The 12514-nt window shown below is 49.3% G+C and overlaps 1 protein-coding gene and 1 long non-coding RNA gene across 4 annotated transcripts in view; one reads left to right on the forward strand and one right to left on the reverse strand.

Annotated features, from left to right (window-relative positions):
- Positions 1 to 12514, forward strand: part of FOXA1 (forkhead box A1) — a 25986-nt gene continuing 13472 nt past the window's right edge. The window contains exons 1-2 of one of the 2 annotated variants that reach the window (XM_049611601.1): positions 1 to 414; positions 2682 to 3996. In XM_049611601.1, the coding sequence (XP_049467558.1) occupies positions 343 to 414; positions 2682 to 3996 (1387 nt within the window). In that variant the 5' untranslated portion in view covers positions 1 to 342. Of the gene's footprint in view, positions 415 to 2681; positions 4481 to 12514 lie in introns of those variants that run through there. The other variant, XM_049611602.1, reaches the window with a different exon arrangement.
- On the reverse strand, positions 5549 to 8028 carry LOC125908799 (uncharacterized). 2 transcript variants are annotated; one of them, XR_007453439.1, is made up of 3 exons: positions 7858 to 8028; positions 7001 to 7204; positions 5549 to 6355 (listed from the first exon to the last, which is right to left on the reverse strand). It is a non-coding gene; the product is annotated as an uncharacterized LOC125908799 (long non-coding RNA). The 2 variants fall into 2 exon arrangements; XR_007453438.1 differs by lacking the exon at positions 7858 to 8028 and having other exon boundaries at positions 7001 to 7472.

Genomic DNA, 12514 nt, shown 5'->3' on the forward strand with positions numbered 1-12514 from the left:
TTGTGCGGCGGACAAATGGGGAGAGGACGAGGAGGTGGGCACTCGAGCGACGTAAGATCCACATCAGCTCAACTGCACTCGTCTCGCAGAGGCCACCCGCTCACTTCCCGCGGAGGCGCTCCCGGGCGCCGCGCTCCGCGGCCGCCGCCTGCCCCCGCCCGCCGCGCCGCCTCCGCCGCGCCCCGCAGCGCCTGGCTTCCTCCTTGCTAGGGTGGCGTTGGGCTGGCGCGGGCGTTCGGGTGACTGCAGCTGCTCGGCTCTCCGCCCCCCGCCCTGCGCCGCGCGGCTGCCCCGTCGCTTCGCACAGGGCTGGATGGTTGCATCGGGCAGGGTGGCTCCAGGATGTTAGGGACTGTGAAGATGGAAGGGCATGAGAGCAGCGACTGGAACAGCTACTACGCGGACACACAGGAGGTGAGAGGCGGGCGGCAGGCGGGACGCTCCCGAAGCCGGTGCGGGGGGACGTCCGGCAGGGTGGGCGGCTGGCGGGCTGTGGGCGCCTTCTCCGTGCCATCGCTGCCTGCCCACCCCCAGATGTGATCCCGACCAGGCCTTGGTCGGGCCTTGGAGCCGGATCCGCTGCCCCGCGAGGGAGGCTGGATCTCGGCGCTTGGAGCGGGCCAGAAGGTTTTAGGAAACTGTGGGCTTTTAAAGCACCCTCTCTGGAAAGCACTTGCCTCTTTGCGGAGAGCGAGAGCCGGAACCAGGCCCGGGGTGCCACGGGTTGGCGGGCGGGCGCCGGCACGAGTTGGAGGTAACTTTAGGAAAGACAGAGCTTGTCTGCAGGGCGACCTCTTCCACCCATGGTTGAATTCGAAGATGTCTTCAGATGAAAGCGCGCCGCCGTTAAGTTGAGCGTCTTAATAATGAAACGATTCCGAAATTTTATGAAACTTCTTTAAAAGCCCTGTTTGGGGAGAAGTGTGCTCATTCTACCGTAGAACCGCTGGGTGGCGCTGGTGCAAACTGACTTTTCCTCCAGCACGGCGAACCGGGAACCTGTTTCTCTTCATTGTCCCCTTGGTGGCACGTTCATGTGGTTTATTTTACAATGTGCACAAAGGGATTGTGAGGCAAACCAGGTACAGGCAGGACCACCATCTACTAGAAATATTTCCCTGGAAACAGCTGGCGATTAACCCCCAAAAGTTCACCATTGTTAAAAACACTTAATGATATTGCCTTGGAATAATCTTGGGGAGAAGAAAAGAAAAACAAAAAAAAAAAAAAAAACGAAAGTAAAAAATACTTCAAGACATGGAAAGAAAAATGTAGAATCAGGAAATATTTTTATGGTAATTGTTTTATTTAGATTTGTATATTTATATATTTACAAACTTAGCTTGAGTTTATTTGCATACTATAGCAGAGTGTTAAATCTGTACAGATTTTATGTTTTCAAATGGAATTGTATTTGCTGATGAAAAAATTTATATTATTTTTATTAAATTATCAGAAGTTCTTATGTTTCTGACTGTATACTTTTAACATATATAGTGCATTCCCAAATTGCTGTTGATAAGGGTTTTCTCCTACTGTTGGTTTAAAAATGAGCTCAGAATTCTTCCCCGGGTTTAATTCAATGCACTCATCTTGACCCACTAGTCAATGAAGTCCCCTATGGAAAGAGCTTCCTTATAGGTTAAAGCTGAGAATTGGGAAATAGAATAGCATTAAGAGAAAGTAAGTCGACTTTGATTTAGAAATTTACAGTGAGATTTTAAAGCCAGTTTTTGAAATGATCCGCAGCAACATAACAGTATGTGAAACAAAATAGATTATACCAACAAACTGTGTCACCAAAATTTTTAAATGTTATGGGGCTGAAAATAGATAACGAAGTTGATGCAAGTTTTTGAATGTCTTAAAGAGATGTACATGTGAAGTCATGCTAAAGTTAAGTGTAGTGCATTGATATCATTAATCACCCCTCCCTGCCCCTTCTCTTCTTGTAGATCTATTTTTAATTTTTCTCCAAACTTATTTAACTTGAGTTTCTTTCCCTTTTAATATTACAGTTGCTACAAGTAGATGGGAAACACTACTCGTAAATATTATAACAAAGTCACCATTTGGGGAAAAAAATGCTAAGGGTGTATAAAGCCAGTTGTTGAGAAATGGATGGGTCATACGGCCATGAATGATTAGTCCTATCAGGGGGAGTTTAATTAACAGACACCCCGTACAACAGAGTGCTACGCGGTCAGCTCAGGCTTAGGCAAGATACGCATAGAGCTGGTGTTTCTGTTGCACATCCCCAGGCTGCACCGCCTTTTTTCTCTAGTTTGGTTAAAACTCCTTTTAACCAAAAGGGCTTTGCTGAGGCCGGCCTGGGGTGGAGACTGGGATACCAACTGGCGTGGATGGGGTAGGCGATGGAGGGACCCCAGAAGCCGGCCCCTGGGCCTGGCATGTAAGGCGATTACACATCTTCCTGGGGACATATTTTCTGTGAGCGCTTCTCTTTCATGCCTGCCGCGATAGGATTTTTCCCCTGCCGCGCAAGACATTTTTTTGCTCTTTCTAGGGAGGGCGCCTGACGGTTTGCCCCGGGTGGGGGGTCCTATGCTTTGCAGAAATGCTCTCTGCAAAACTCCGGGTTTGCCCCGGGAGGATCGGCCGTCCGCGCCCACCACTAACTCCGCCCTTTGGGGCCTCTTCACTTGCTATCTCTGCTCCAGGCCTACTCCTCGGTCCCCGTCAGCAACATGAACTCGGGCCTGGGCTCTATGAACTCCATGAACACCTACATGACCATGAACACCATGACCACCAGCGGCAACATGACCCCAGCTTCGTTCAACATGTCCTACGCAAACCCAGGCCTGGGCGCCGGCCTGAGTCCGGGCGCGGTGGCTGGCATGCCAGGAGGCTCCGCGGGCGCCATGAACAGCATGACGGCTGCGGGCGTGACGGCCATGGGGACAACGCTGAGCCCCGGTGGCATGGGCGCCATGGGCGCGCAGCCCGCGGCCTCCATGAACGGCCTGAGCCCCTACGCCGCTGCCATGAACCCGTGCATGAGCCCCATGGCGTACGCGCCGTCCAACCTGGGCCGCAGCCGAGCGAGTGGCAGCGGCGACGCCAAGACTTTCAAGCGCAGCTACCCGCACGCCAAGCCGCCCTACTCGTACATCTCGCTCATCACCATGGCCATCCAGCAGGCGCCCAGCAAGATGCTCACGCTAAGCGAGATCTACCAGTGGATCATGGACCTCTTCCCTTATTACCGGCAGAACCAGCAACGTTGGCAGAACTCCATCCGGCACTCGCTGTCCTTCAACGACTGCTTCGTCAAAGTGGCGCGATCCCCGGACAAGCCAGGCAAAGGCTCCTACTGGACGCTGCACCCGGACTCCGGCAACATGTTTGAGAACGGTTGTTACTTGCGCCGACAGAAGCGCTTCAAGTGTGAGAAGCAGCCAGGGGCCGGGGGCGGAAGCGGGAGCGGAGGTGGCGGCGGCGGCGGCGCCAAGGGCGGCCCGGAGAGCCGCAAGGACCCCTCGAGCGCCGCCAACCCCAGTGCCAATTCTCCCCTTCATCGGGGCGTGCACGGTAAGGCGGGCCAGCTAGAGGGCGCGCCGGCCCCCGGGCCGGCTGCCAGCCCCCAGACTCTGGACCACAGCGGGGCGACAGCGACAGGGGGCGCCTCGGAGTTGAAGACTCCAGCCTCCTCGGCGGCGCCCCCGATCAGCTCTGGGCCAGGGGCACTGGTTTCTGTGCCTCCCTCCCACCCGGCGCATGGCCTGGCACCCCATGAGTCCCAGCTGCACCTGAAAGGGGACCCCCACTACTCCTTCAACCACCCCTTTTCCATCAACAACCTCATGTCCTCCTCGGAGCAGCAGCACAAGCTGGACTTCAAGGCGTACGAGCAGGCACTACAGTACTCGCCCTATGGCGCTGCGTTGCCCGCCAGCCTGCCGCTCGGCAGCGCCTCGGTGGCCACCAGGAGCCCCATCGAGCCCTCAGCCCTGGAGCCAGCGTACTACCAAGGTGTGTATTCCAGACCCGTCCTAAACACTTCCTAGCTCCCTGGGACTGGGGGTTTGTCTGGCATGGCCATGCTGGTAGCAAGAGAGAGAGACACACAGAGAGAAAATCAACAGCAAACCAAACCACACATATCGAGCCGACAACAGCATAATAAAATCCCAACTATTTTTATTTTTTTTTTTGTGTGTGTGTGCACAATCTTTTCCCCAGTGCAAAGGACTGTTACTTTGTTATTGTATTCAAAATGCCTTGTGTATATTATTACAAAGAAAACCCATCCCAAACCAACAAAAAATTTTTTCCTGCCAAGTTTAACGATCCACAAATGTATATATAAAATCTTCCTATTTCCTTATTCCTGTCCCTTCCCTCTTTCCCCTCCAGACACATTCCAGTCTGTGCAGGGTTTATTTAAAAAAAAAAGAAGAAGAAAGATGGTCAAACTTGTAAAATATTTGTTTGTGCTTCCCCCCCTTCCACCACCTGACCTCTCCACAAGTTTACAGGTCTATGGCAATACTCTTAACCATAAGAACTGAAAGAGTGAAGAAACAAGTAGACACTAGGGACTATTAAAAGTATTTGAAGGACAATACTGCTGTTATGCAGCAAAACATAAACTGATTATAAACATCAGAGCCATTTATTATTCAGCTTACATTTCTGATACATTCAGATATGGAATACATATATATTATGTACGAACTTATTTATGCACATGTTCAGATATGTAGACATCCTCCATATATTTGCATAACATATAGAAGTAATACGTAGGTGTTATACATGCTACATTTTCAAGAGTTGCCTGACCAAGAAGTTACAAAGACACCCCTCTCCCTTGTCCTCTCTACCCACATATAGCCCTGGGAATCAATTCCTCAAGAATTGCAATCCTCAATAACTCTGCTCCTTGCTTTGCAGAGTGCCATTGTCATGCCATTCTGAGGTCACAGAACATGTATAAAATTAGCTTCTCTGTATCTATACCATTTAAATAATTTTTCCAGGAAAAAGGGAATATTACAATGTTGGAGGAGAGATAAGTTATAGGGAGTGGTATTTCAAAATTTGGTCCAAGATCCCAAAATCCAATTGATTGTGGCCATTTTAATTATTGCCATCATGTGCTTGTTTCATTCAGTGTTAATGCACTTTTCACAGCTGGACATGGTGTTAGTATAGCCAGACGGGTTTCATTCTTCTTTGCTTTCTCAATGTTAATTTATTGCATGGTTTATTCCTTTTTTTTTTCTTTATAGTTGAAATTACTTTAAATGATGGTTAAAATTACAAATTAAAAATGTTAATTTTATCAATGTGATTGTAATTAAAATATTTTGATTTAAATAACAAAAATGATAAATTTTAAGCCGTGGAATATGTTCTTGATCATTTGCAGTTAAGGACTTTAAATAAATCAAATGTTAACAAAAAAAAGTATTTCTGTTATTTTCCTTAATTAAGTCCAAAATAGGAATTATGATTATGATATTTTGCAAAGTCCGGCACTGAATATAAATGGCAAAAAAGAAAATGATCTAAAACAAAATTGTTTTGTTTATGTTTATTACATGAACTTGAGGCTAGTAAAAAGCAGTTACAGTAATTCAATAAAAGTGGGTAGATAAATTGATGTGATATCCCAAGAATTGAGATTTTTAAGATTGTTTATTCCCGGTAATGTTTACTTCAGTTTTTGAGATGAGCTTAAGCCTTCTATGTTTCCTTTGAGCCTGTCCACAATGAAATCAAATTCATTAATATAACTATAGTGCCCCCTTCCTCAATGTATAATTTTCCTTTATCTGAGAAGTATTCTAGGAGAATAAAATATCATATGTGGCTGATAAAATTAAGTTGTCCACAACAAAGAATCCTGAACTCTCTCTCTCTCTTTTTTTTTTTCCATTAAAAGAGAAACAAAACTCAACAATCATGGTTGCTTTGGAGGGGGTGAAGGGGAGGCAAGTTAATTCACTCCTGCAGGGGAAGCTTTGTGCCATCAGGACATTTCAGGGTAGCTGCTATTTTGTATTTTGTGAAGATACTTCTAAAAATACCGTTTCTAAAAATATCATTCCTGAGAACTTAAAGCTGATTTGTTAGCCTTCTAAGAAGCTTTTAAATGCAACTTCACACCCCTACAGTTGCTTGAGATCACAAAATCATTAATCTCCTTTGATAGTAGGCTCACTTTCCAGTCCACCTATTTCTTTGTAAGTCTTGTTCGGATTGACATCAACAATAACAACACCAGCCCAAGCAGAGGCTAGCCTGCCTGAGCCCCTGTGTATGAACTCCATCCTCGCCAAGGCTTGAACTTGGACAGCCTTTACTTTGATCGCCCCACTCCACACTGCGGACAAGATAAAAAGAGCTGTGTGAGTCCCTTAATTATCGCGTAATTGCCTCCCCAGATGAGAGAAGGGGTGGCGTGTAGCACTTGAGAAAAATCCAGAAATCCAAGCCCCCCCCCCACACACTTCAGCTAATGAAAGGAGGAGAGAGAAATAACTGGTTTGAATAATTTCAAAACCTAATTTAGAGGCCTCTAGGGAGGACATTAAAGTCCCAAAGAGAGGAAAAAGCTTTCAATCTCAATAGTTACTTATATTTATATAGCAGGTAAACAAAAGTTGGTAAATTCGAAGTCCAAATGTGATATGCGGGCGTGAGTTTGGGCCTAGGAATTTTACCAGCCGCACTGAATCTAAATCGTCTACCCCTCGGTGATGTTCCCTTCCTCTCTTTAACAAATTAGCAATATCAATGTTTTGCTTCACCCTCTAGGCTTAGGTCGGCCTTAGCTCTCTGTAACTTGGCAAAGACTTTTTCTAGGCTTGCGGGGGGCGAGGCGCCGTGGGCTGACCATAGAGGCTACTTTGGAAATCTGCCTGAGAAGCTAGCACGTTGGATCTCGGGGAGCTGGTCTCGTGGGGTTCCCAGGCGATTTTCCGCCACCTCTGGGCAGTAAACCGCCCCCTCCCCCCTCCCCGAGCACCTTGCGCGCGCTCTGCAACGTCTGGCCGAGGTGATCTGCGTCCCGCGCGTTAGGTTGTGCGCCGTTTAGGGCAAAGGCAGCCGGTTGCCGGGGAAGAGGGACAGAGCAGGCCCGCAAGCATCTCGGGGTGACAAGTGCAGTTAGTTCTTCATTGTTTGGGCATTTTCCCCTCCTAGCGAATAAATCTTCTGTTGAGCCCGAGACCTAAAAGTCAACAAAGAAGGCCAGGCGTCGCTTTACCGCTACTGTGGCCCAACGCCCGCGTTGCCGCGGCTGCTCCCGCTGCGTAATCCCTTCCTCGGAAACCCGGACACACAAACGCCGGAACGCCCGGGGCTGGGGCGCCGCGCCCCAGGGCCAGGAGGAAAACATCTGTGGTTCCGAGGGAGTGCTGGGACCCTCCTCGAGCGCGGCACCTTCTCGTGACCCCCACCCGCCCCCCTTTTCGTCGTCGAGTTTCTGTATTTCTTCACCTCGGACACTCCCGTAGATGAGGGCCGGAAAGGGGATGCTGACCGCTCAGCCGCGGGCCACCGGGCTCGCTTTATTTAGGAATTTCCCTCGTGGTGGGGGAGGGGTCTCCGGATGGGGCGGGAGGGAGTGAGAAGAAAAAAAACCCAAAAAACAAAACCCTTCCTACAGACCCTAGAGCAAAGCTGCCGAGGCCCTCCGATGCAGTGACGACGCCACCACTGAGCACTTTTGGAAAAAAACAAAACTGTTTTGGGAGTGAGTGGAGTCCAGGGGAAGAGAACTTTACATGTAACTTTCACCTGGTTCTGGGACTGACGCATTTTTTAAATTGCTATACAGAGAAGAAGACAACTAAACACAGATAGGGAAGAAGAAAAGCTCACCAGAAACTACACAACTTAGAAGTGTTCCCAAGTAGAAGGCAGCTCGGTCTGTTTCTACATGATGGCTATTACAGTGTGTACGTCACAAATAAAATGTAATTTCCATTGTCCCTTCTTGAACTCTTCATAGCAGAATAAGCTGGTGAGAATTATTAAGGGAGGAGGGATTAAACAAACAATCCTATTAAAGTTCTTAACTTCTGTTTTCATTTTCTGAAGCCTAGAATACTCAACTGATTTCACTGAAAGCATACAAAAAAACATTGTTTTTCTCAGGAGTCTAACAGATTTGAATGATCTACAGCTTAAGAGTTCCTGGAGTGATAAAATGTAAAAATTTTGTTTTGGCACTTTGAAAAATTGATCTCAGTTCCACAAAAATGCTTATTCAGTTTCTTTGCAAAAACTTCTGCGATCAATTCAAATTCCTTTCAATGCAGACCAAAGTAGGAGACCTGTAGCCCAAATTAATTAACCTTTCCTTAAGATCAATTGGTTTTCTGTTGATTTAGCAGTAATAATGTAGAACATTTAGCTATAATGTATTTTAATGTGATACTTCAATATGTCAAGAGGAAATACTCATTGAAAAGATAAAATTGCTTAAATTATTTAATAGATGTTTAATAAATTTGTAGAAATATTTTATTTTCAAAAATTAACTCTTAATCGCTTATTTGAATTGTAGTAAAATGTGTTTTGCAACTAAATGGAGTTAAGATAATGTCTAATTAGTTCGAGATAATTATGTGCAAAAAGTTGACTATTTGTAAACTACCTTGGACAAAATAGGTCAATAAATTATGCAGAGATTTAGAAATAAGATTTTCTCAAATACAAAGAATCATTAACATCAATAGAAACTCATGTGAGTAAGAGTGTAATAAAATGAAACAAGTTGGAAGATTCTACAACCTTTTATGTAGAAACAGAATCTATTTGGGGAGATATAAGGTGTGTTGTTTTTTACAGCAGCCATTTCTGCAAGTTTTATTTTCTACCACTGGTCCTATTTGGTGTATCCAAATAACATTTAACAGATTACTTTAAATGTTCTGGGTTTTTTTCTTCCAAATAGTTACATTTAAGGCCATAATGGTTTCATTGGTGTCTCTCTTTTAGCTCCCAGTCTAGCTGGGTTCACTGAACTTTGGACCCTGCAGACTGCAACCCTCGCCACCCCCGACTCCAGCCATCATTCTGGCAAGCAATATGGAGTTGGAGAATACCCATGCATTTCAATTTTAACGTGTACAATGCATACATTTTCTTACTATAAACATTTTTTAGGGGCGCCTGGGTGGCGCAGTCGGTTAAGCGTCCGACTTCAGCCAGGTCACGATCTCGCGGTCCGTGAGTTCGAGCCCCGCGTCAGGCTCTGGGCTGTGGCTCAGAGCCTGGAGCCTGTTTCCGATTCTGTGTCTCCCTCTCTCTCTGCCCCTCCCCCGTTCATGCTCTGTCTCTCTCTGTCCCAAAAATAAAAATTAAAAAAAAAAAATGTAAAAAAAAAACAAAAACATTTTTTAAAAACCTGACAAGAGGGAAATCCTCACTTGCTACCTTTCTCTAACTTCTTCATTTCTCCAGTTCTGTCAGCTATGACTACAGAGCAAAAAAAGCAGAGCTCATGGTAAGCACAAGCTCTCCTCTGTAGCCCAAGAAAGTGAGAAGCCACCTTCTTTCTAGATGCCACTTCTATATGTTCCACTCAATGTAAAGTATAAAAGCAGAATATTCTCCCTCAAATTCTGGGAAGGAAAAGGCTTAAATGAAATAGGTGCTTGGGGACCTCCGAATCCAGGTGGGATGCTGGTCAAGTCCCATCAAGATCAAGTTCAGAGCGGCCAGTACTGAGGCAGGCCTGACTCCCAGTTCTAAGTGTGAGGTTTCCCTTGGTTGACTTTATATTTCTCTCCTCAAGATTACATCACGGTCTTTTTGAAAAAAAAAATCCCTGAAACCCAGAAAAACAACCTGGAAATACCCCCCAAAGGACTACTTCGAAATAGGGAACAATGCATTCAACCGGAAATCTCTTTAGTTTCTTTCCTCTCTCCCATGAAATTTTAGTTACTCCTTTGCTTGTCTAATCATGTCCTAGGTCAGTTGTTGTTGTTTTTTCCCTTTCTTTCACACCAAAGAGCTGGTATTTTAAAACACAACCAATATAATGAGAACTGTAAGGGGTTTCGTGGTGGTTTGTTTCGTTTATATATTTAACTTTAAGGACCCATTATGCACAAGGGAGGTAGGAGGCTCCCATTTAGTGCTACACTCTTAGAGAGCTGGTTTTCTTTGCGCGATCCAGTTGACCGATGCATTTTTGGAACGTTCCCCTAGCTCTGGGTCCCACCTGGGAGCCTTGCGCTTCTTCACTCCCATAGCCCAGCCACAACCGCCTAACCCAACGTCTGCTTAGCCGGAGCGCCAACTCCCGCCGCGTCTTTCACCGCTTTTGCCTGGGTGGAGGCCGATTCATCAGCTCAAACTGCAACCAGCCGTGTTGCGGCGCAGGGCAACGTCCAGGTTTCCTCACCTCTCCCCGGAGTCACACTGCCTTCTGCCGACACGCGCTTCCTTTGTGTTATGCCTGGCTAATATATTAATGGGGCGGATAACCCGGATCCTTTGTGGGGGGTAGCGGGGGGAGGGGTGGAGACCGGGAAGGGAACGGAACAGCTCCAGTCGCTGACCCTTGGGCCGGAGTTCAGAGGAGGGAGGGTTGGCGGAGGGGGACGCGGGATGCGAATGGAGGTGAGGAAAGTTCACGTTAAGGGCACTGAAAGTAAACTTAATTAACTTCGTGCAACAAGTTTTTGGAAAAGGTGGTCTGGTGCTAATGTCCTGTGCTGGGTTCAGAATTGCGAGGCGGGACGCCGCGCACGCTGGAGAAACCGCCCGGCTGCCTGAGCGGGCCGCGCGCCTGCTGCTGGGTGTCCGCCTGCCCTCCCGTGGTCCCCTCACCCCCGCCGGGAGCCCGGTCGCGCTGCGCGGTGCCGAGTCACAGGCGCAGAATCTTAACTGCGTGTGGCACGGCTGGCCCTCTCGGAGGGGAACGCCTTCGCAGACTCATCGAGCTCTAGCTAAGCCGGATACCTTAGTTGCTCGGTTCTGATGGTTGAAAACCAGGCTCGCTGCGCTCCCGAGACCCTTGCCGTCCCCACCCTCACCTAAAAAGGGCCGGCCTCCCGGTCATAGGTCTTCACTGATCACCCATAGATGATGGGACCCCCGCGTCACGCCACGAAGTGGGCGCGAGAAACGGAGACCTTGCGGCCCCGGGGGGACGCGGCTTCTGGGTGCGGGCCTTGTCCCTGCCTCCCAGGCTGCTGGCGCGGTGGGGCCCCCTCCCCGCCAGGCCTGCCGCCCCGCCCGCCAGACGGTGCCCGGGCGCCCCGAGACATATGCTGCCCGCAGGCCGCGCGGCCCGACGTGGTGCTCATTGCCGAGGCGGTTCTCAGCCCATCAAAAGCCCAGGCTTTCTTCAGCCGTATGGGCCGCGAGGTGAACAACAATGGCCGGGCCCCTTCACTTCAAAAGCGGCGATCAGGGGAAAGGCTCCCCCACAGAATTTTTTTTTTTTTTTTTCTCCCCCACCCCCTTTTATTCCTAGTTTAAAAAAAAAAAAAAAAAAAAAAAAAAGGCATCAGCAACTCCAGGGCCCGGGCGAGCCTAATGCCCTTTGATGGGGATTGAATTCATTATCTCCAATAACACAATTGTGCTTGGCCAACGAAAAGAGCAAAGCAGGGCTCTATCCAGCCCGAGGGGCCCGGCCGGGCGGGGCGGGCGGGCGAAGCGCGCTCCTGGGACCAGCTCCGAGGCGCGGACTCCGCCGGCCCAGCCCGGGCTCGGGCTGCCCCAGGGCGCGGGCCCGCCCCGAGGCTGCAGGACGGGCGGCGCCGCCTGAGGAGACTGCGCCGGGAGGGGGCGGGGCGGCACTCTCGTTTGATTTATTTTTCGTGTCTCCCTTTGCAGTCATTCCCCGAGGGCCGCCTCGAGGGCTGGGTGTTTATTCTCCTTCCTCCGCGACTCCGGTTGCAGAGCCGTCCCAGGCGCCCGAGGCGTGCAGGCCTGAAAGGCCGCCAGGCGCCCCCGGCCGAGCGCAAAGGGCTCCCGGCATCCCGGCCGCGCCGCCCAGTCCCGGTGCCCGTGGTTCGGAGCCAGCTTTACTTTCAACCTAGCACCGATAAACGGGGATTTCAATCGCCCCTGCTCTGGAGTCATTTTCTGCTGATGCTCTCCACACCCGCTTTCACGCCAGCCACCCGCACTGATCGCACAACGGCGCCTCGGCGGTCTTGGCCGAGGCCGGGGCACCGCGTCCCGCATCCGGGCGCAGGGTCCCGGTGCCGGGGGTGCTGCACCACCCCATTTGCTTCCGGCTGCGTGGACACTGCGCCCGGGACCGCGACTTGGACGTCAGCGCCTCCTCCCGGGTTCCACTGGCATGCTTGCCCTTTCAGACACCTCTAGCCTCTGCTTCTCTGCTATCCTGAGTGAACGGAGGTGAAAACAGACTAAAACAGGCAGTATCACGTGCCTTGACCCAGGGTGTGTGTGTGTGTGTGTGTGTGTGTGTGTGACACAGACAGAGCAGTGAGAGGCAGAGACAGCGGGAAATTCCCTAAGAATCATGATCCAAGAAGACCTCTAT

Source organism: Panthera uncia (genome assembly GCF_023721935.1).
Source record: "Panthera uncia isolate 11264 chromosome B3 unlocalized genomic scaffold, Puncia_PCG_1.0 HiC_scaffold_1, whole genome shotgun sequence".
NCBI classification, from domain to species: Eukaryota; Metazoa; Chordata; class Mammalia; order Carnivora; family Felidae; genus Panthera; species Panthera uncia.